The sequence below is a fragment of the Neomonachus schauinslandi genome, chromosome 4 (assembly GCF_002201575.2).
Source record: "Neomonachus schauinslandi chromosome 4, ASM220157v2, whole genome shotgun sequence".
Taxonomy (NCBI): domain Eukaryota; kingdom Metazoa; phylum Chordata; class Mammalia; order Carnivora; family Phocidae; genus Neomonachus; species Neomonachus schauinslandi.
The window spans coordinates 103,558,904-103,582,701 of NC_058406.1; the positions used below are offsets into that span (position 1 = coordinate 103,558,904).

Consider the following 23,798-nt stretch of genomic DNA (forward strand, 5'->3'; position numbering starts at 1 on the left):
TTTCTGACAAAATATACTTTGAAAATTGTGGCTATGGGAAAACATAGTCGCCATGCAGTATATGGGAAGGCCTAATTCCTAGATTTAAAACCCTGCATAAGGCATCCTTATGTGCTAGTTTTAAGTTTTGCAGTTCACCTTACTGATCCTTAAAAAGCCCTCCCTGTTCATTTGCCATTAATCCACCACCCACATTGCTGCTTATAATGTCTGCTTCCAAGTCTCTTCACAGTGCTCACTGGCCGCACACTACTACCCCCAATGTGGGGAGACATGAGGACATGGCTCCCAAAGGTCTTACAGTAAGTTCACATAGTGGAGATCTGCCAGAACCCAGGCCTCTTCTTCCAAATATCTAGTTTGGGTAGGGTCTTTTTTTTTTTTAAAGATTTTACTTGAGAGAGTACACATGCATGTGAGTAGGATGGGGGGGAGGGGGAGAGGGAGGGGCAGAGGGAGAGAATCTCAAGCAGAATCCCCACTGAACAAGGAGCCTGAGGCGGGGCTTGATCTCAAGACCCTGAGATCATGACCTGAGCTGAAATCAAGAATCAGACGCTTAACCGACTGAGCTATCCAGAAACCCCGGTGGGTTCTTATTTATATAACCTAAACCTAAATTGGTCTGGTTCTTAGTGAATGGTTAATTCTGAAGTAACTTTAGGGAAAGGATAGGATCTGTGCATGAGAGGGACACTTGTTTCAAAGATGGGCCATCCCTGTGAAGCATGTGACAAATTCTACCAGGTTTAAGTTTAGAAGATACCCACAGGCCTGCTTCCACCTTGATTCAACCAACATTTAGTTTTAGATAATTTTCTTGAGAACTTTATTCAGCAAAGAATCCCCCAAATGATTCAAACAGCTATATAAGTTCTCTTTCACTCTATGGATGTCCATACACATATAGATATTACACTAGCACTTTAGAACATTTCCTGAGCTGCTCTCTCCTTGCCTACTTGTATTTTAACCAAAGTTTACAGGGAAATAGCTGGAGCAACTGTTTCAAAAAACCTATCTCCAATAACATATCAGCAGTTAAGGCTGGGAGGCAGTGTTCTCTTCCCATTTCCTGAGGCTTTTTAATAGAATTATACTGATTTCTGCCTCTGCCTCCTGACTCAACTGCAGTCTTTGAGTTTGCCAAAGACCTCCTTTAACTAACAGTCACCTGATGAGGTGAGTCAGAAGTCTGCAGAATCATCACTTCCAGTGACCAAACCCTGGCTGCTTCCCAGCCTCAAAAAGGACACAGCCTTGCGGAAGCATAGATCAATGCCTGGCAGAAAACAGTGAGCCAGATGTTGAGCAGCCTGGAAGCAAACTCTGGAAGAAGACGGGATCGGGCAGGTGGAGTGGGGACATGTACTTGTCCCCCTCTACCCCACACTCTTTCTGGTAGTCCAACAGACGGAAAGAAAGCATTTGGTCCACAGCAAGCCAGATCGTGCATGTAACAGAGGAAGGACTGCATAGATCTCTTTATCATAGGCTCCTCTCTCCAGGCACCAAATCCTGCCAAAGACACAAACACACAGAGACACAAAACGCTTGAACGGGCTCAGCCTGAGAGTGAAGCTGCAGGAACTCAGCTGCAGAGCAGTGTTCAGACAGGCTATGGCAGAGAGCAGAAGGCAAGGTCCCGGTGGTCACCCTTGTTAAGTTCCGGGGGCTGCAGACAGAGGAGAGCTGCACTCACGCGGCAAAGCAGGCGGCTGAGGCGGCAGAAGCCAACTTCAGAGTAAGTAGTCATCGTCCAGGTTGTCGTCACCAGATATGGAGGCAGCTTCTGCTTAGCAGGGATGGAGAGCAAGTTAGGCATGGCCACTGAGACTCAGGGACAAATGGGCTTCTTGGTGCTCAGTGATCACTTTGGTTAAGAGCCAAGCTTTCACATCATTCCCGGTTTAGAGAGAATCACTGAAAACCAGTAACTTCCAAAGATGCTCTAGGGAGGAAATGCAGCTTGTACCTGATAAGCTGAGGCAGGACAGGGTATTTGCTATCTCTCCAGGGCTCTTCTTGGTCTCAGCGAGCACGCTGCCGAGAGAGACATTGGTTTCTGTGGCCTGCAGGATGAAGACAAGAGAGAAAGGAAGAACGTAGTGTTGGCTGGTGGGAAAGGAGAGGCCACCCCCATCAGTCTGCCCACAGGATCTGGTTAAGGCAGTTGAGTTTGGCCGCCAAGAGGGACACAATGCTTCCCTTTGAGCAACCTGTGGAGCAACTCCTTAGGAACGCCCTCCACAGAATGCCCGCAGGACTAGAAGCCCTCCTATCTCTCTAGGTGCGAGACCTGCCCCGAAGCAGCACCCTGCATGTAGCCACAATGGCTCACTCACCACGTCATGCAACATGTCTGGGACAGCTCTGTTTTCTTCCACATCTTCCAGGAGCTCCACTGCGTATCCTTTACGAACTAATTCTAACCCAATATCAAGTTTCTGAGAAGAAAATGGAAAGGGAATGATGTTCTCTCTGTAGGGATGGGAATACCTGAGGAACTAGGACAGAAAAGTTAGGATACTTCAAAGACATTCCTTTAGTGGGACAGTAAGCAGGATCTTACGAGGTAGGAGTAGTATCAGATAAGGGTTTCTAGGAAAGAAAAAGTGAATGAGACTATAAATATACTGAAGAGACAGTGAGCAATGAGTGGACCCCAGTCGTACCTTCCCATTGCTAGTATCATATAAGTAAATCTTGGGCCAAGTTGAGATCCCAGTCTGGACATAGCTGGAGATCTTGGCCACCAGGGGCTTCCAGTCAGCACAGTGAGTGAGTCTGTCAAACTCATCCAAAGCTTCCTCTTCCCACTGTTCACCTGGTAAAAGATTGCAGGGAGAACCTAAGAAGGGGTCCCTGCTGACAGGGTGAGATTACACCCTGGAAGGAAATTGGAACCACCCCTTTCTACTCTAGAAGGCACCTATGTCTGCCTGCCAGGCTGCTGCTTTCTACTGCTGGGGAGGAAAAGACACCTGAGCCCCCAGAACTCAAAGTCTGGAAATGTGAGAATTCCTTCCATGTGCCCTATGAAAGTTATTCTGCGTGGAGGCAAGGTCAATAGGCCATGTGACCAATTTACCTGAGGGGGCGATCCGTGCCAGACTACACTCTATTGCTTGGAATGGAAGGCTTAGGAAGTCACTCCTAAAGTGAAAGAAACTGAAATTAGAATCCCAGCACCAGAAGGGTCTCTTATAGTCCTTGTTTCTAGAGATCACCAATTAACCCAGCTGGAGAAGATAATCATCTGCTCTCTGTAAATCGGTTCTTTTCCCAATCCCCCTACATGATGAGTGCCAAGAGCACATCACCAGCTATGGCCAAGGCTGAGTTAACAACTGGGACTCCACCCTGGCCTCCACACTGACCTGAGTGCCCGGAGGTCCTTCAGTGGGCAATCTCCATTATCTCCAAAGTCAACGAAGTAGAGGTCTAGGTTCCCATTCTCCAAGGTGCCAAGGACCCGAGCTCTATACCAGGAACCATTTGTAGGTAAAGGTGCTGCTACAATGTCTCCCACGTGCACAGTCAAGTCTTCAGGCTGCACATGGGGATGAGGATCAGGATGGGAGGTTAGGATGGGCAGGCTCAAAAACAGATAAGCAGGAAGTACCAGAAGGAAGAACAAACAAGTAGTTGCTTCCCGGGAAAAGAAAAGAATATATCACAATGAAAAAGAGATAGGCCCCTTTTTCATCAAACCCAGCCCTGTCCCTATGGCAACTCACCAGACTATTCTCATAGTGCTGGGTCATCTCACTGACAAGCTTATCCAGCTGCAGGCTGCGGGAGCCAATGATCTGGATCCAGAAGTGGTTGGGATGTTCAGAGGCAGAGACATAGACTTCCAGGAACTCATCGGCATGGAAACTGAAGTCAGGGCTGGGGACTAAACACAGGGATAAACAAGTTATGCTATAGAATCCTTACCATCTAAGCTGGTGACCATATCAGAATCATCTCTGGTTGAAATGGGGAGACTGTCTCAGAGGTGAGAGATACAAACACCAAGTGGCTATTACCATTTAAAAAATGGCTGGAGGGACAACTGGATGAATCATACAAGAACATCTTGAAGATAGGTCCTAAGTTGAGCTGTGTACCTTTCTATGTAACTGAGCCATAAGAGAGTTTACATTCCTAGTCATCTGCCATGTATTCAAATCAGACACCAATTATAACAAAGGTAGATCCTCCATATGCCTGCTGCAGCACGGACCAGTGGAAAGATGTGTGAAAGATCTGTTCCAGATCTCATTCTATTACTGACTCATTATGTGACCCTGGACAAGTCTGCGAACCTCTCAGGGGCCCTGGTCTTCCCTGTCCCCATCCCAGAACCTACGCACAGAAGAGAATGCTCACAGTCGTTTCATTCTTAATGGTGATGATTTTTAAAAACAGTAATGAGATAAGCCAAAAAACAAAAAACAAAAAACCAAACAAACCAGGCTGAGTATTTTACTTATTTAATAAATCTGTGAAAGAGTATCATGTAAATTCAATTATTGGATATATTCAGACTATTTCCCGTGAACTAGCACATTTTAAGATTTTAAGTAATCTCTACACCTAAGAAGGGGCTCAAACCTACAACCCTGAGATCAAGAGTCACATGCTCTACTGACTGAGCCAGCCAGGGGCCCCATGAACTAGCATATTTCTGTATCATTCTCCATCACTAGCTGGTCTGTGTTCAGAAATTATTTATGTTTAGTACTAACTCAAGTAAAATATTACCACACAAAGGGACATCTGTGAAGAGACTTGTAAGTGCAATCAAGAAAACAAATTGTTCTTACTGCTTCCTATTTTGGGTTATCTAAGCCAGTATTTCTACCTTCCATATGGCAAATGGGTTCCCACTTTGTTACATACTTTCAAACATGGACATCTCTGGACTGGTCTGGGCTCCAGATTTCTGAAAGCTGTCACCATTAGGTTTCTCCCAAGCACCTTCTGGCCCTACAACAGCCGTGTCACCGCCTCCTTTTCGGGGAGGAGCTCCCGGTGGTGTAGCTGGCTCCAGCTCTGCACCAGTACCAGCGTTTTTCCACAAAGCTGGCTCTCCAGCTCCACCAGACTCTGTCACTTCCTCTCTTCTTACACTGATGGGCTGCTTGCGTGGGACTCTGGTTTCTGCAGAATGAGCAATTCTTTTCCGAAGTTCTTCATCTTCTGAAACTTTCTCCAGTATCAAATGCTGTGGTAAGAGATGAGATCTCTGTGGCCAGATATTTTCACCCAGGATGGAGTAAAGGGTTCTCATTCTTAGACACAACTCAAAGCTATTAGCTACTTGCCTTGGCTGCTGCCACTTCCTTTTGTGTTCCTGAGATTTTTATCAATCTTGATAGTAGCAATGTCCCCTCTGATTCTTTGTCACAGGTAATCTTGGCTCCAGAGGCCTTACAGATAGAACGAATGGTCTCCCCACCTCTCCCTGCATTGAAAAGCACATAAAAACCTGTCCTTCCCTCCTGGTCAAACGTAACTATTAGAGAAATCACTATTTTGTATAAGCTGAGAGAAGTCAGTTCTCATTTCCAAAGTGAACAAAATTTAAGATATTGAATAGAAGCAGGAGCTACTGCAATCCTTACTGTAAAAGGGGGACTAGGGACTATCTGCTCTTTCTGCTTAAACTCTTGGTTAATGTAACTTCATGTCATTTACATTTTTTGATCATTCAGCATACTTTACACCTACACTTCAGAAGAAGATATTCCACACTGTGTGTGAAACACTGGGCCAATGATGGACATTTCTCTACCTCTAAGAGCAGCATAAGGAATGCCCTTGGCGAAGGCATAACAGAAAAGCACTATCTTTAAAGATCTGGGATAACATGAGCAGGTTTAGCTTCCCTTTAAATATCTATTATGAGATAAATACATTTACCTGAGCCCTTCTGGAACCTATTTGTAAGGTTCAGATCACATAACTTCTTGAGGTAATGGGTTTTGCTTTACCACAGGCTGTATAAAAAAGTAAAGCTCTGGTATCAATGTCCCTGTCTTTTTTCCCCCCTCAGCAAGGTGAAGGGAAGTAGGCCAGAAAAAATCCTTGGGAAGGTGTGAAAGAAGGCAAAGGTGAAGAAAAAAGGAAGCTGTCCAGTGGTACCTATGATCCTGCCCACGGATCTCTGGGGAACTGAGAGCTGCTCAGACACGGGGGTATTCTCTGTCAGGATCTGATGGATGGCTGCTTTGGCCTTGCACACCTGAACAGGAAACCCACTGATAAGCAGCACCCGTTCATCGCCTACATCCTCCGTGTCCACATCAATCCGAGCACCTGTCTGTTTCCGCAACTGCAGAAAAAAGGATACATGGCTGTACGCTCTGGAACAGCTCCCGTTTGGGTCAGCGAGGTACACTCTCAACCTAACCCTGGAGGTAGATGGAACTGGACAGTAATCAGCTAAATCAGGATGTTATAAGCAGTCTTCAATTACCTGTACTTATGAAAGGAGATTAGTGACAAAGCTAACCTCAAATAGCAGTTAATTCAAAACAGTTTCTCTTTGTGTTTTGAACCCTCTTTCCCACTAATTTTTTTCTGGAGAATCAAATATTTTGTTTTGACATTCCAAATGAACAACAGAAGAATTAGGTAGCAACTCAACTTTTACTAACAATTAACGAGAGCTCATTAATTCCATAGTAGAAAAGAATGGTTCAAGCTACACCAAGTTGAGAATCATGCAGTCAAAAGTCCCCATTTCAAGCTGAGTCATTCATGCTCTAGGGAGAAGTACTCCTCTCTAGAAGGAAAAGAGCATAGTTAACTAAAAGTTTCTGTATTTTTTCTTTTAAAGACATACATAGTGTGGGATGGGGGCAGAGGAGGAAAGCAAGATTAAGCAGAATCAATCTCTGGGAAAGCCAACTGCTTGCTTGCACACTTACCTGTTTAATATTGGCTCCTTGTCGGCCAATGATGAGCTTCACAGCCTCCTGGGGAACTCGCATCTCTATCTCAATGTCGTCCTCCCCAACAAATGTCAACCGCTCTTCTGCACAGATCATGACTCATCAGATCAGACTTAGATAGCATCCAAGGTACCCCAGCCCTCCCCCGAAGCTAGCTGTCAAAGAGAATGATCCACAAGATAGACGGAGACTCTCAACCATAATGACAAGAAGTAGCATCTGAGTAGGAATGAGAGGGTCCCAGAAGACCAGAACATGGGCATTATCTCTGGGATACTATTAAAGATGCTAAAATGGGGAAAGTATTTGGATCTGCAAGGAGGGGGTGCTGGATTTTGGGCAAACTGAATCTCCCAAGAGATGACTCCTGGAGAAGAATGAAGGTTAAAATTTGCCCAAGGAGTCCACTGGGCTCAGAACTTCCATTTGTACCTAAATCCTTTCTCTAGGTTCTATTCTCTAGGTCCAGCCTGTGGGGAAACTGGATCCCATGGTTAGCCTTCTAACAACTAAACACAAGAAGCATATAAAAAAAGATAAATAAGAGTATAGATGCTGAAAAAAAAAGAAGAAAAAGACAAAAAAGAACTCTTGTGGTGCTGCTTTTGAAGGGAACAAATCAAGAGAATTATAAAATGAGTTTATCATTTCATAGACTCGCTGCACATTAAGAACATAGAAGAAAAAACAGTTTCAAAGATCCCTCACAGAAAGCCAATTACATCCCAACAGACATACCCAGTCCAGCAAGGAAAATTTTCATTTCAATTTAACAAGGCCAGAGCACATTCTGAACATTTCCATATGCACAGCTGTGGGGTTCACATACCTCTGCTTTCCCTGTATCTGCGGTATAGGATATAGGCAACCGTTGCACTGGCTGGGATCCCGAGACCCAGTGCTATTTTCTGAATAGTGGACAAACTTGTCCAAGAAGTTCGTTCAGTGGACATTTTCTGCTGTATTCAGACTTACATCCTGAAATAAGTAAATGAGGGAAAAGAAGCAGCTTTCATCCTATACCTTTATGACTGGCAGAGAGGCATGGGAACATATTACAGTATTATTAAAAAGAATACTACTACCAACCTTTCCATATTAAGGGCCTGAGCTGTCTCAAAATCTTTTTTTTTTTTTCAAAATCTATTTCATGTAAAAGGTCTCAGGGCATTTTTTCAAAGTTGTAAAGGACATATATAATTAAAGAGAGGCAAACTTCATTCCCTCCCCCCTTCCAAGGAAAACTATACACTGACCACAATTTAAAAAAAATTATTTATTTGACAGAGAGAGTGCGCACAAGCAAGCAGAGGGAGAGGGAGAAGCAGGCTCCCCACTGAGCAGAGAGCCTGATGCAGGGCTCGATCCCAGGACCCTGGGATCATGACCTGAGCCGAAGGCAGATGCCTAACCAACTGAGCCACCCAGGCGCCCCATTGATCACAATTTTGTAAGATGAAGGAACAAAAAAATTAAATGAATCAAACATTATGAAAATATACCTTTAGATTTCACATCAGACTACTTAAAATTGCTTATCTGTGCCCTTCCATGCCTCTAGGCCTTTCCAGAAGCTGTTGTCTCTGCAAGGAATGGCTTTCCAGGCCCAGTTTTATTTATTTTTTAAAAAGATTTTATTTATTTATTTGAGAGAGAGAAAGATGGAGCGAGTGCATGAGCAGGGGGAAGGGCAGAGGGAGAACCAAACTCCCCGCTGAGTGGAGAGCCGGATAAGGGGCTCCACCCCAGGACTCCGGGATCATGACCTGAGCAAAAGGCAGATGCTTAACCAATGGAGCCACCCAGGCGCCCCTTCAGGCCTAGTTTTAGGCTCTGCTCCTTCTACTTCTTTTATTCTTTTATCTCTACTCCTTATTTCTATTTATTCCTCAGCTAACACTGAAAGGAGGTCTGCCCTGCTCCTTCACCAAAACTACAACTTTCCGTATAGTCAACCTAGATGGCACATATAAGCCCTATCTAATGTCACCTCTGCACCTTTCTCCTCTTTCCCTGGAAGTGCCTTTGCAGTTTTGGGCTTGTCTTCCTGTGGCCTCTATCCACTGCTACTGTCACTCTGCTGTCTTTGGGCAATTTCATCCACGCCTGCAGCTTCAACTAATGACTCCAACAACACTGCCCCTGACTGATTCAGAAGCTCATCAAATCTCATTTGGACCATTGGCCTTGTTGCTTTTTGTCTGGCACTGTATCTTCATTTTGCTGCCAAGCTAATTTTTAAGATTTTATTTCTTTGAGAGCAGGAGAGAGTGCAAGCACAGGCAGGCAGAGGGGCAGAGAGGGAGAGGGAAAAACAGACTCACCTCTGAGTGGGGAGCCGGATGCAGGACCCTGGGATCATGAGCTGAGCCAAAGGCAGACACTTAAATGACTGAGCCACCCAGGCGCCCATCCGCAAAGCTAACCTTAACATCATCACTGTATTTCCTTATTCCATAACCTCTCTCACCACGCTCCCAGACAACTCATACCATCTCTTCTCAAGCCTCTAGCACCTCCTCCATCCTCACTCTCAACTCATGTCTTACTTCCTATGCCACTGAGAAAGTACAGCATTCAGAGAAAATATAAACTAAGCTCCACCACACTTACCCACATACCTCTATCTATGCCCAAATCCCTCCCTTCTCTCCTGTGGCCATGGATGAACGGTCTCTGCTCCTGGCATTGAAGGCTCTCATAAAAGTGTTGCTCTCCTTCCTTCTCATGCATTGTTAATGTTTTCCTCTCTACTGGATCTTTATCTTTTCATCAGCAAACATGCCACTGTTTCTTGTTTCTTAAAGAAAACCCTTTCTTGATTCCACTTACTCCTCCAAATACTTCTCATTTCTTCCCTTCCTTTTACAGGAAAATTCACAAGTGCTAATACTTCTGTGCTCAATTTCTCTTCTTCTTGAATCCACTCCTACTGTTCTTGCCAAGGTCACCAGTGACTTCCAATGGCTAAGTCCAATGGTTAATTCTCCGTCTTCACTCTACCTGCCCTCGCCCCCGTATCTGGCACAACTGGAGACTCCCCCTGCTCTGAGACACTTTCTTCACTTGGCTTCCACAACAGTACTCTTCTGGTTTTCCTTCCCCGCTTCTAGCTGATCCATTAGTTTCCCTCTCCTGCTTGTAACCTCTAAACACCACATTGCCCCCAGGGCTCTGTCCTTTGCCCTCTTGTGGGTTATACCTCACTTTCCTTAGTGATCTCACCAAGTTTCATTCATAGCTTGGCTTTAAATCCCACCTGGATGCTGATAACTCCCAAATTCATTGATCCAGTTAGGGCCATTCTCCTGAACTTCAGGTTTGTATACCCAACGGCCTAGGAGACAACGTCTCCATTGGAGGTCTAATAGGCACCTCAAACTTAACAGGTACAATGCTGAGCTCCTCTCACCCCCTGCCTGTAGTCTTAGCTTACTCAGTGAATGGCAAGTCCATTCTTTTAGTTCCTCAGGTTAAAAATCTTACTCATCCTCTCCCTCAAATAGCACCTTTAGTCTGTCAGCAAATCCTGTTCATTCTACCTTCAAATTATCCAGAATTTGACCACTTTTTACCTCTCTACTGCTAAAACGGTCGTCTTAACAACCATGCTCTAAACCATCATCTCTTGTCTAGATTATTGCAATCAATTATATCCCAGCATTTGCCATTGTCCATTCAGTTTATTCTCAACAGCTGAAGTCAAATAACGTTACTCAGCCACTCAAAACCTCCCAGTGGTTTTCAATCTCACTATGATTATAAGCCAAAGTCATTATATTAACCCGTGAGGTCTACATTTTGATTGTATCCCCAATGGAATGTAAACTGCACAGGGCAGGAATTTTTGTTTTGTTCCTCAGTGCACATAGTAGCCAGTTAATAAACATTTGTTGAGACATTTCTGCAAAGACCTCCAAATGGCCAACAGACACATGAAAAAGTACTCAACATCACTCGGCATCAGGGAAATACAAATCAAAACCTCAATGAGATACCACCTCACACCAGTCAATGAACAAGTCAGGAAATGACAGATGTTGGTGAGGATGTGGAGAAAGGGGAACCCTCCTACACTGTTGGTGGGAATGCAAGCTGGTGCAGCCACTCTGGAAGACAGTATAGAGGTTCCTCAAAAAGTTTAAAATAGAGCTACCCTATGACCCAGCAATTGCACTACTAGGTATTTACCCCCAAAATACAAATGTACTGATCTGAAAGGGCATGTGCACCCCAGTGTTTATAGCAGCAATGTCCACAATAGCCCAACTGTGGAAAGAGCCTAGATGTCCATCAACAGATGAATGGATAAAGAAGATGTGGTATATCTATACACAATGGAATATTATGCAGCTATCAAAAAATGAAATCTTGCCATTTGCAACGATGTGGATGGAACTAGAGGGTATTATGCTAAGCGAAATAAGTCAATCAGAGAAACACAAGTATCATATGATCTCACTGATATGAGGAATTTGAGAAACAAGACAGAGGATCATAAGGGAAGGGAGGAAAAAATGAAACAAGACGAAACCAGAGAGGGAGATAAACCATAAGAGACTCTTAATCTCAGGAAACAAACTGAGGGTTGCTGGAGTGGAGGGGAGTGGGAGGGATGGGGTGGCTGGGTGATGGACATTGGGGAGGGTATGTGCTATGGTGAGCACTGTGAATTGTGTAAGACTGATGAATCACAGACCTGTACCCCTGAAACAAATATATTATATGTTAATAAAAAAAATAAATTCTACTCACAAAACTGAAAGAAAAAAAAACATTTGTTGAATGAATAAACTTCAGCAATTCTGCTGTCTATGTGAAAACTCATTAGTGGCATGAAAGGTTCTTTATTTTTTTATTTTTTAAGATTTTATTTATTTGACAGAGAGAGACACAGCGAGAGAGGGAACACAAGCAGGGGGAGAAGCAGGCTTCCGGCTGAGCAGGGAGCCCGACGTGGGGCTCGATCCCAGAACCCTGGGACCATGACCCGAGCCGAAGGCAGACACCCAACAACTGAGCCACCCAGGTGCCCCTGAAAGGTTCTTTATAATCTAATCTCTGCCTACCACTTTCACAGCCTTATACTCTAATCCCACTGCTACCAGGGGAACAGGATGTGCTCTCCTGTGTCCCTTCTGTCTTCCTGGTCATACTCCTTAGCCCAGCTATCTCCGTGGCAAAACCCTACTCCTTCCTCACATCTCAGCTCTACTGCTACACTTCTGAGGCCTGTGGGATTTCCCCTGGCTGACTTAGGGTGAGTTTCTCCTTAGCTCCTGCCGCCCTGTGAATGAGACTTCCATGATAGCACTTGTTCACACTGTATGCAACTGTGTATCTGTTATGCCTGTGTCCTCGAGAATGGCTTCAAGCAGGCTAGGTCAACCACATCTATTAAGCACTTCTAGGTGCTAGATGTTATTGTGACACTAAGGATGAAAAAGAGGAAAAGATAAATGTACTGAGTAGCTACTACGCCACCAGGCACTTAACGTCCATTATTTTAGTTGATCTTCCCACAATCGTGTCAGGTAGGAAATGTTAACCCCAATTTTACAGAGGAATATACCTGCTTAGAGAGGTTACCTCTTACCCAGAGTCTGGGTTATTATTTGGATATTAAAAACCTTACAAAGTGACTTTAGAAGCCCCTCCCCCCTTTCTTTTACATAAACTGAGAACAGTAGTTGGTGTCTTAATTTAGGAAATTCAAAATTAATAAACAAACACTAGTGGAAAGCACTGTAGCTGGTAAAAAACTAAAGACAGTGTCTACTTCCAGATAGTACAATCTAGTAGAACAAAACAGTGTGGCTTTTAATGAAATTTACTTTAAAATGAGTGAGGAAATATAATTTATGCTATGATTTGCCTCTAGGTACAAAAATTCAACCCAGATGATTTGCTATCCAAGAAAAAAATGTTTTACCTTTAAAAAAAACTGGTTCTAGGAAGGCTAAAAACATACTCACTCATTAATATCGGACCTACTCAGGAATAAAACTTTGATTCTAAATGTGCTTTTTCTGAGGAGGAAAGAAAAAAAAAGAAACAGTGCTTTCTCTGAAAGCCTTTCAGGAAGGGTGATGAAGGAAAAGAGGAGACCTAGCACAGATATCTCATTCCAGGGACATCAGTGTGGCTCAGTTGGTTAAGTGTCTGCCTTCAGCTCAGGTCATGATCTCAGAGGGTCCTGGAATTGAGCCCTAAGTCTCCCTCTCCTTCCGCCCTCCTCTCCCCCCGTCATGCTCTCTAATAAAGTCTTTTAAAAAAATCTCATTCCTGGGGCGCCTGGGTGGCTCAGTCGTTAAGTGTCTGCCTTCGGCTCAGGTCATGATCCCAGGGTCCTGGGATCGAGCCCCACATCGGGCTCCCTGCTCTGCAGGAAGCCTGCTTCTCCCTCTCCCACTCCCCCTGCTTGTGTTCCCTCTCTTGCTGTGTCTCTCTCTGTCAAAATAAATAAAATCTTTAAAAAAAAAAAATCTCATTCCAAGCAGATAAAAATGTTAAGACTGCAGGTGGATTTCTTACTACATTCAGACAGAGGACCAAATTTTGCATCTGGACTCAAGAGCTTTACTGACCAGTAGAAATGAATAAAGTTCCTTAGAGAACCACCGGAAGTTTGCCTGTTTTTAAAATCTATGTTTTTAGACAATAGTTTTAAACAAATTTCATCCACTCTCTTTCCCACTCATGCCCAAAAGAGAAAAACCTTTTATTACCTGGGTGAGGGACGCTTTGCAAGTGTCTCGTTATTTCAGGCAATTCATTATTCAGTAAGAAGATCCAATATATACAGTATATCACTTCCGGAGATTTAGTATAGACATGGAGAAATGTGGCTGCTTTTTTTTTTTCTTTTTTAGTGGGTAGGAAGAAAAGGATAGAGTTTAATGTGGGTTTGAGTTATGGGGTTCCTTTCCTAACTGGATAAAAAAAAATAATCAGCTTCTCTTTTTTCTAGGCTGTAAATAAAACCTTTCACTGCTCTCTGTGCAAGTTTGGGTGGTATCATGTTTGCATATACCAAAGGAAAGGAAACAAGCTCTGTTTCATAAAGATTTTTGCTTAAGGTCTTGAATTTTTGAACCTCAAACCGCTCTTTTCTTATATTAAGAGATGGTTTATTCTGGGTATCTAGAAAAGAGTTCACTTCTTTTATCTAGTGGTTACTTCATATATTTTCTTATGTGGTCTCTAAAGTGCAAAGCTCATCTTCACTATTATAGTGCCTCATTTAAATAGTGCTAGCTCTTTGTTATGGGCTGAGCATGCTGGGGACACAAGTAGGAATGAGAATTCTTGCCCTGAAATACAGTCTAGGAGGAAAGATAAAACACCAAATTACAACACACTAATTACAGGCAATGAAAAGACAATATGAATTCTTGGTTAAAGCAACAGCTGGGGGTGCCTGGGTGGCTCAGTTGGTTAGGCGTCTGCCTTCGGCTCAGGTCCTGATCCCAGGGTCCTGGGATTGAGCCCCGAATTGGGGCTCCTTGCTCAGCGGAGATGAGGGGGGTACTGCTTCTCCCTCTCCCTCTGCGTTCCCTCTACTTGTGCGCTTGCTTTGTCAAATAAATAAAATCTTAAAAAAAAGAGCAACAGCTGGGGGGAGCTAGAACTTAAAAGATTTCTTAGATGGCACAGAGTTGAAAACTACCTCATTAAAATACAAATCATTTTTCTTCATCCAAACCAATAAATATTGAGTAGCCAATGTGTGGTTGGCCCTGGGGGATATAACAGTCCAGACAGACTTGGTAGCTGCCTTCATGAGGCTTCCTGTCAGCAGGGAAGGTCTTATCTTGACCGGCAAAATTGCCTGTAGGTGTTAAAGGTTTTGGGAAACAAATCTAGGCCTGTGAACAAGAGTGGTAACTTAATCCGCACTCTAATGCTGCCTTTTAACACCACCTTCTGGCCACAATTCATGCCTAAGAAACTACAGAATTTTAGAATTGGAAGGACCAAAGAAATGATCTGATTCCACTAATAATGTTCCAACTGGGGAACCCGAAGCCCAGGGAAATAAAGGTTTTTCCCTAAGGTTACACAGCTAATTAGTTATTTCCATACAATGCCGTATACAATGTGGTTTGAAAACCAGTCACAAAGGCACCTCTTTAAGGAGACTCAAAAAACTAATAGCATTTTCACCCCAGTTCAGAAACTATCAAGATCAAGGCAAAAAAATATCTGATATTCCTCCGGCTCTGCTGCCAATTCCCCCCTCCCCAGTCCCAACTTTCCATGCTTGGTTAGGTTTCATCACTATGGGCTTCCATAGTACTCCAAACATCCCTTCATAACACATGCGTTACTTGTAATTCTTGGCTGGGTCCGTAGTGAGAATGAATGGAAGGTAGCGAGTGTGGGGTAGGGAGACCAATTCAGAGGCTAGTTCAGGTGCCAATGATGGAGATGGAAGAGGAGAGTTTTACTAGGTAGAATACACACAAGATCTAACAACTGGTTCACGGAAAGGTTCAAGGGTGAGCCAAAGAGCTGGCTACCAGGGTCCTCATTTGAGCACCTGGTGGATGGTGTTTGAGACATATGATTTGGTGGTGGAAGGAATGTGGTGGGAAGATGAATGTCCATGACGAAGATGAATTTATTAGGTGACGTCTACTTGAATCGAGAGCTAAATTTCACTTAACTCCTTTTCACATATTACAAATGAAGTTTGTGTTGAGTTAGCTTATGTCTCAAAGAATGAATATCTACTTGATTAATCAAGTATGATTTTGCTATAATATACATTTTATATAGTTTCTCTTTCAAAATAAGTGGGAAATAATATGATGGCAACAGGGATATAACTGTATAGTACTGAATGCCAATTTGTGTTTGATTTTATTACTTCAAATTGAATGTGAAAAGGAGGTTGGAATTTAAATAGGGGAAGCTGAGTAAAGAGGAGACATTGGATCATTTTAAGATGAGAGATGCAGATAATGGTTTTCAGTAAAAACCAATTTTGAAATTTCTTGACATTTATATAAAACAGTTGCTGACTATTTGATATGTGTAAATAAGGCTTACTTTTTGTTATTTCAAAGACATCGTTAGGAGTCAAATCATTGTAAGCTCCACGGGGCAAGGATCTCTCATTCCCTTACCTCCAAATAACGAGAACCTACAAAGTAGCTAAAACATGGTGACAGGCCTGTTGAATTTAAGCAGCTCGTTCAATTTTCTCATCCTTGCTACATTTATTTTTAACCAATGAGTGAAGAAAGCCAAACCATTTCAAACGGAGAATAGAGTAAAAATGTAGCTTTGACACGGGAGTCTTCAGTCAAAACCCGTGGGGGATATCTGCATTAGTAAGGAGGAAAACTGGGAAAACAAAAACCCCAATTTATTATTCTGCCGACTGTAAATAGTCATCCTATTAGAATAATTAAAGAAAAAGCTGGAGAAAATAAAAGGCAAACTGATAAACTGATGGCGGTTCTCAGTCTCAAAAAAGATCACTCGAGGAGTCCAAAGTAACTTGGGGCCAACACTCTGGCACCGGGTCCGTTGTGGGACCAGAGCATGTCCTCCGGATTCGGTTGGCAGCCCGGGGTTCGGCTGCCCATATCCTCCAGACGCCTCCCTTCTCTCAGCCCCACATTCCCGCCTGCTTGTTGCCTGGGGCACCCCCGGCCCGGCCACTCACACTCCCCAAGCCTCCGCGCCCGGTCCCCGCCTTTACCGCTCCTCGAGTCAGCCGTCGCGCGCTCCGCCTCGCACCTCGCCCCAGCGGCCGTCGCCGCCTCCCTCTCGCACCGCAACTCGAGCCCCGCCTGCCTCGCTTCAGCGGCCTCTTCCCCGCCCCCCAGCCCGCCTGCACCAATCAACGCCCGGCTCGCAGTCTGACCAATCGTCCGCCCCGCCACAACCTATCCTTCCGCGGGCTGCCCCTGAGCGACGGGTCTGCTGCGTGCTGATACCCAATTACCCGGATGGAATTCAAAGCCGGCCACCAAGTCAGCCAATAGGAGCCAGGGAGATCAGACGTTGTTAATTGAGACTGCACCTGCTGAGAATTAAACAGCCAATTAGAGGCTTCACGGAGTCCTCCCAGCCCACCTCTAGTCCAATTACCGAGGACGCTTCCACCTCCTCTCTGGGGGATAATCAGCGCTCTTGAGTCTGGGACCGAGGTGCGAGGGCGTGGAGTCACTCATGCGTGTCACCGTTAGCAAAAAATTAGTGCCTTTGTACAAAGTCAGTGCCACCCGACACCCCAGTTACCGTGGGGAAAGCAGCCTTGAGATGGGCGATGCTCCGCCGCTTGTTTCCTCTGTGATCTTTTGCCTTGATTGGTTCTAATACTGTGGCAGGGACTCAGGAGGCATGGAAAACATTTGTTTTTGTTTTTGTTTTGAAAACCTGAAACAGCTTGGCAGAGGTGGAGAGGTTGAGGGGAAGGAGCTGCTCGGAGGAGTGAACAGACGATGAAGACGGATACGGCAGCAGGAGAGATGGAGAGGAACCCGAGTTTGAGCGCGCGGTGGTAAGGGAGCTACGGGTAGTGCGGGCGTCAGGGGCTCGCCCTTCCCTAGGGATCGAGGGGAACGGGTTGGGCGACTGGCGCAAAGGCACAAGCCAGGGGGCCGTTTCTGTGGAGGGCGGCGAGGGGGTGGGCTTTCCCAGGCGGCGGTTTCCTTCGGAAGAGGGCATTCCAGCCGCCGTTCGGGACCCTGGACCGTTAAGGACGGTTGGGCCCTGCTCCCGCCGCTGAGCGGCGGGGAGCCTCGCGAGCTGGACCCCGCACCGCCCGCCCCGCATCCAGGCTCAGCCGGGGACGCGGGGTTGGGCGCTCCTGGTAACATGGAGGTCTTTTGCACTATCTTCTATCACTCTGTCTGGCTCACGATAAGCACTCAGTGGGTGTTGAAGGAACGCCAGATTCTATCTTTGGTCATCTAGGGCGATGCCTTTGGGCCTCAGGTTGTCGTTTTGTATTAATTTTTAAAATGTACATTTTGAATAAGTAATACGTACACATTCTACAAAATTCATAGGCATAAAATGTTATTACAGTGAATAAAGTCTCTCTTCCCTCAAGAGGCAACCAGTTTTACCACATTCTTGTAAATTTTTTTCACAAGATATTCTATAGTAAACATGCACATATTGTATGTATTGATATATATATTCTTTACTCAGTCGATAACTTATTATCCGTACTGTTTTTGCAATTTCCTTTTGTATAGCCTAGATAGTTTACCATAGCAGCACATGTATCTGCTTCATAGTAAGTTTCACAGTAAGCCTGAGGGATGTGTTAAGATATATTTAACCAGTCCTTTCACATTATATTGATACCCAAGTATATTTCATCTGGCTCTTGTTTATCTGTATAATAAATCCTTAGGGCTGCCAATACTAGGTCAAAGAAGTGTGTGCGTTGTTTTTCATTTGGATAGATACAATTTTGCAAATTCCCAAAGACTTCTCATTTTCATTCCCTCAGAGATGTTTGAAAAAAATGTGGTAAAGATAGTATGTATTGCCAAATTGCCTTCCACAGAAGCTTTAAATTCTCTCCCATCAGCAATGTATGAAAAGGACCTGTTTGATAACATACTTATGCTTTCTGATTTTTGACAATCTCCTAGTGTAAATGGTATCTTATTGTAATTTTAATTTCCATTTCTTTTTTTTCTTTAAAGATTTATTTTAGAGTGTGAGAGAGCGAGAGAGAGAGAGAGAGAGAGAGCAAGGAGGGAGGGACAGAGGGAGAGAGAGAAAATCTCAAGCAGACGCCATGCTGAGCGCAGAGCCCCAGTGGGGTTCGATCTCAGGACTCTGAGATCATGATCTACGCTGAAATCAAGAGTAGGACACTCAACCGACTGAGCCACCCAGGAGCCCCTAATTTCCATTTAAGTCAGGTTGAGCATCTTTTAATATGTTTAAGTGGCAGTTGTATTTTTTTTTGTAAATTGTTCATATTCTTTGTTCATATTTATATTGGTTATTAGGTCTTAATATTTGCTCTTTGTTCATATATAAGTTAAAAATAGTTTTCGCTTTTCTCAGTTTGTCCTATGTCTTTTTACTTTGCTTATGGTGGTATTTTTGCTATGCAAATATTTTTATTTTTATGTATTTGAATTTGTCACCATTTTTAATTTTTATTTATTTATTTTTTAAAGATTTTATTTATTTGACAGAGATAGCGGGAGCAGGAACACAAGCAGGGGGAGTGGGAAAGGGAGAAGCAGGCTTCCCGCTGAGCAGGGAGCCCGATGTGGGACTCGATCCCAGGACGCTGGGATCATGACCTGAGCCGAAGGCAGACGCTTAACGACTGAGCCACCCAGGCGACCCTATGCATTGATGTCTTTTGAATTCTAGTACCATACTGGTTTTTAAAATTGATGTACCTTATGTGTTTTCTCATCAAAAATTTAAAAGTTGATATATAATATACATATAGAAAAGTGCACAGATGAAAAGAATACATCTTGATGAATTTTCAAAAATGTAACACATTTGTGTAACCAACACCAGATCAAGAAACAGAACCTTACCACCATGCCCAAAGCCACCCTTGTGTTCCTTCTCAGTCACTACTCCCTTCAAGGGTAAACTGCTCTTCTGACTTCTAATAGCACAAACTAGTTTTGCCTCTTTTTGTTTTTTCTATAAAGAAATCACACAGTATGTACTTCTTTGTGTCTGGATTTTTTTGTTTGACATTATTTTTGTGAGATTCAGCCATATTGTTGTGTGTAGTTTTAGTCCATTCATTCTCATTACTGTGTAGTATATTGCAAGAACATACCCCAAGGTACTTTTTGATTGTGCTGTTAATTTTATTTTGATTGGAACCACATATTGTTAGATTACCCAAGGGAGAATTGTATTTGTGATACAGAATCTTCCTATATACACATCTAAGCCATTGGTGTTCCATCAGAAGTATTTTAAAGTTTTTGTCATACAGACTTTACATATTTCTTGTTAAGATTATTCCTCAGTATTTGAGTGCCTTGATTGCAATAGCCACTTTTACTTTTAAAAATGTAGATGAGTAGTTCAGACCTAAGGAAGAATGTCCATTGTTGCTATAAAAAGTGCAAGCCTGCTTTACGGACCCATTATCTTCTAGTTCCAATAGGAGGTGGTAGGCAAAAAGGATATGAAGTGGAAGTCCAAAAAGAAGGGTTACAAATTAGCCACAGGAGGAATTTCTTAATCAGAGCAGCAGAAAACCAGGTGTAATCACTTTTCCCAGAAAAATTTTGAAGGCGTGTTGCCTTCTAATGAACTTCTAATTGGCTGAGCAGAGAGGTCGGTCAGTAGAAGGGATAGTTTTAGGTGAGAGGGTTCCAAACTCTCAAATCCTATTTGGGATTTGTCCTCTCACGCACCCCTCCAAGAGCCCCAGTCAGGATTGAAAGATTGGGTTATGAGGCTGGGATTGGGTGAATTGCGATTTCTGTGTTCTCATCTTCAGTTCTGAAGAGTCTGTCCTCCTTCCTTGAAGGGTGTTCTAAACAGGGTGCGGAGTAGGTGGTACCAGTTAACGTAAGGTCTGGGTTTTCCAGAGCATTCAGTGAGCAGGTATTTCCGTTCAATAAGCCAAGCAGGAAAGTGGACTTTAGCTAGAAGGCTGGGCAGTGAGGGGTTCTTGAAGGCAGTAGCCTGGTTCCAGAGCCTTTGCTGCTCACAGAGTGCCCTTCTTGGACAACAGGCAAACAATCCAGGCAAACAGTATTTAACCATCTGGGTTTTTAGAAAACAGCACTCATTTCTCCCTTTGTTGAAGGGGTTACCCCTTCCTCCCCCATGACTCAAGGCTCTGTATCCGAAACCAGCAACCCAGAGGGTGGGCCTTAGTATCAGCAACTATGTTGTGCTGCTCTTTAGTCTTTAGATCAGATTGATGGATTGTGGCGGGTGTCCTCTGCTTCTCTGGCCTCCACCACTCAGCTCTATGTCCTCCTCCTTAATTCTCCTTACAGAGCAGTCTGGAGGAAGAGGACTCGGGAGTCCCTGGTATTAAATGCTCTCCATCCTGAATCACCACCACACTCACTTCTTTGAGCAAAAGTCCCTCCCCACCCCGAAGTCTCCTGCCTCCCCCTGAGAGATAGAAGCTGGTAGGAGGAGGGGAACAGGGGAGGGGAGAGCTGCTCTGATCTGCGCTAACATCCACTCTGTGCCATAGTCCTTCCCAGCCTTTTCTCCGTGCCTATGATGGACCTCGGAGAGTACAGGCAGTCCTGTTCTCAGCCTTCCCCGTCCCCAAACCCCACCTGCTGCTTCTCATGGCAGAGCTTCTTCACCTGCATTCCATGGAGCCTGTGATGGTTTCAGGGTGACTGAGGACAATCTCTGAGCATTTTTGTTCATAGCTCACTCCAGGCATTCTCAGAGGGTTCTGTGACTCCAAAAAGCTGTGGATCATTGCCTTGCAGGGCTTGCATCCTTGAATCAGGGATCCAGCATAGCAAAGGAAATAGAGAAATTGGAATATATCAGGAACCAAAATGTGCCCAAATGCTTCCCGAGTATCTTGGGGTCCAAGCTTCTCTTCAGCTTAGGTGAGACCATGTCTGAAATGGAAGAGAGGAGGGTGGAGGGAGGGAAGGATGAGGTAACCTCAGGAAGGCTCTGTCAAGCAGGGGTAGGCAGAAGGTAGGCAAATTCTTCTTGATCTGAAATAGCTCATAGATTGTTCTGCCACACTAGAAATTCCCAAGCAACCGAAGATAACCTAAGAGGTTGTTGACGTTAGAACCCAGAAAAGGACCCAGGAAATCTGAAGCCTCCAAAATGTGAGAGCTCTGTTGCTGGCATCCACGGTTTCAGTTCGGTCCATCTGATCCGTGGAATTTCTGCCCCTTTCTGCCTGTCCCTGGGGCAGAGGCGGAGACGACATTTGGAGAGGGAACTGAGAAAGGGTGACAACCAACCAAACAACCCTCAGCTTCCCTAGTCAGGTACCTTAGTTCCTGAAGGCAGGGGAGGACCAACATCTGGCCTCATCTTCCTAAGAGACTTGTTCTGAGTGGTGGGGTAGAAGAGGACCTGGGTCAGGCCCTTCAGCAGAGAGGCCCTGGGGATGGGTCAAAAGAGCAGGCAATGACTAAAGCAGCACACTTGGTGGAAGGCATTTGGGTTTTGAGTCCGACAGCCCTGAGTTCAAAAACAGCTCCCTCGGGGCGCCTGGGTGGCTCAGTTGGTTAAGCAACTGCCTTGGGCTCAGGTCATGATCCTGGAGTCCCAGGATCGAGTCCCGCATCGGGCTCCCTGCTCAGCAGGGAGTCTGCTTCTCCCTCTCCCGCTCCCCCCTCTTGTGCTCTGTCTCTAAAATAAATAAATAAAATCTTAAAAAAAAAAAAAACAGCTCCCTCACTAACTAGCTGTGTGTCCTCGAGCAAATTCCTCCATCTATTTGACCCTGGGGAGAGCCTCTATTGGGTTGCCCCCAGCCTGGGGACTGTAACATCCCTGCACATGCGCACACCCCACCAGCACATGTCCCTGGTTGCATTTACATGCTACTACACACACACACATACATACACACACACAGTCTGTACAGTCGCACCTGCGCTGAGGGTAGCCTTCCCAGGCAGGTAGAGAATTGCTTGCTGATGATTGGACAAGCTGTGGAAGTGCTCATCACAGTGACCTTGTCACATCAAAGGGCTTTAGGAAAAACTGTGTAAGGAAAATAAGAGGTGGTAGTGGGCGGTAGCTCCACGGGCATTTTCCCCAGGCTGAATGTGCTTCTCAAGGGCTCCTTTCCCCCCTCTGCCAAGAAGGCCCTTGTCCGTGCCCAGAGGTGGAATGTCTGTAGCTGTGCTGTCCAGTAGAGGGGCACGGGTCACATGTGGCTTTTGAGCACTTGAGAGATGGCTAGTGTTACTGAGGAGTGGACTTTTAAGTTTATTTCAGTTTAATTAATTTAAATGTTAAAACTGATACTGGGTTTAGTTATTGGAAAACTTGTAATATATTTGGAACAACGTAGATGTGTGAATCTACTTTTTCAACAATGAATTTTATTTATTTATTTATTTTTAAAAGATTTTATTTATTTATTTGACAGAGAGAGAGACAGCGAGAGAGGGAACATAAGCAGGGGGAGTGGGAGAGGGAGAAGCAGGCTTCCTGCCGAGCAGGGAGCCTGATGCGGGGCTCGATTCCAGGACCCTGGGATCATGACCTGAACCGGAAGGCAGACACTTAACGACTGAGCCACCCAGGCGCCCCTCAATAATGAATTTTATGAAACCTAAGAACAGCTCTGATCTTTCTGGGGAAAATTTTGTGATTGAACTGAGATGTGCTATAAGTGTAAGCTATACACTGGATTTCAAACACGTAATATGAAAAAATAATGTAAAATATTTCATTATTAATTTTCATATTGATAACATGCTGAAATGATAATCGTTTGGGTACCCTGGGTTAAATAAAATATAGTATCAAAATGTAATTGTATCTGGCTGGGTCTTTTGCTTTTTAAACGTAATACTAGAACATTTGAAATTACATGGGTGACTCACATTCTGTTCCTATTGGGCAGTGTTGCTCTAGAGACTCTGGGACTCGGGCAGCTGCATCTTCTGCTCTAGGGCACATCATCTGTCCCCCACTGCATCTTGTCCCCCACAAGCAGCATTGCTGTCCCCCACAGCAATGCTGCTTCTGCCTTCTCCTGCATCACAGAGTGGGCAACTAGAGTAAGAACCTCTAGTACTAGACCTCCAAGTCTCAATCTAGTAAGCTGCGGGTAGAAGATCTCGGAGAAGAAAGGGCTGTGCCAGCGAAACCTTTCCAGTGCCTTATAAACTGGAGAGGGGAGGTTGCCAGGATGTAAGA

The 23,798-nt window shown here is 44.5% G+C and overlaps 1 protein-coding gene across 1 annotated transcript; it reads right to left on the reverse strand.

Annotated features, from left to right (window-relative positions):
- Positions 1–1,739: 1,739 nt before the first annotated feature.
- Positions 1,740–16,752, reverse strand: TDRKH (tudor and KH domain containing). Its single transcript, XM_021688002.1, has 13 exons — positions 16,660–16,752; positions 7,777–7,925; positions 6,924–7,030; positions 6,136–6,325; positions 5,316–5,455; positions 4,891–5,215; positions 3,741–3,901; positions 3,381–3,553; positions 3,092–3,156; positions 2,676–2,827; positions 2,346–2,447; positions 1,976–2,072; positions 1,740–1,792 (listed from the first exon to the last, which is right to left on the reverse strand). The coding sequence occupies exons 2-13, from the start codon at positions 7,898–7,900 to the stop codon at positions 1,740–1,742; spliced, it is 1,689 nt and encodes a 562-aa protein (XP_021543677.1). The 5' UTR covers positions 7,901–7,925; positions 16,660–16,752.
- Positions 16,753–23,798: the final 7,046 nt, after the last annotated feature.

Bases quoted from the DNA above. Each gene is read 5' to 3' on its own strand.
- TDRKH (XM_021688002.1), bottom strand. From the start codon at position 7,900: ATGTCCACTGAACGAACTTCTTGGACAAGTTTGTCCACTATTCAGAAA. The intron at 5,456-6,135 runs GTACCACTGGAC...TTTTCAATGCAG, and splicing joins ATCCGTGGGCAGGATCATAG to GGAGAGGTGGGGAGACCATT. The intron at 1,793-1,975 runs GTACAAGCTGCA...CCTGCTAAGCAG, and splicing joins GTCCTGCCTCAGCTTATCAG to AAGCTGCCTCCATATCTGGT.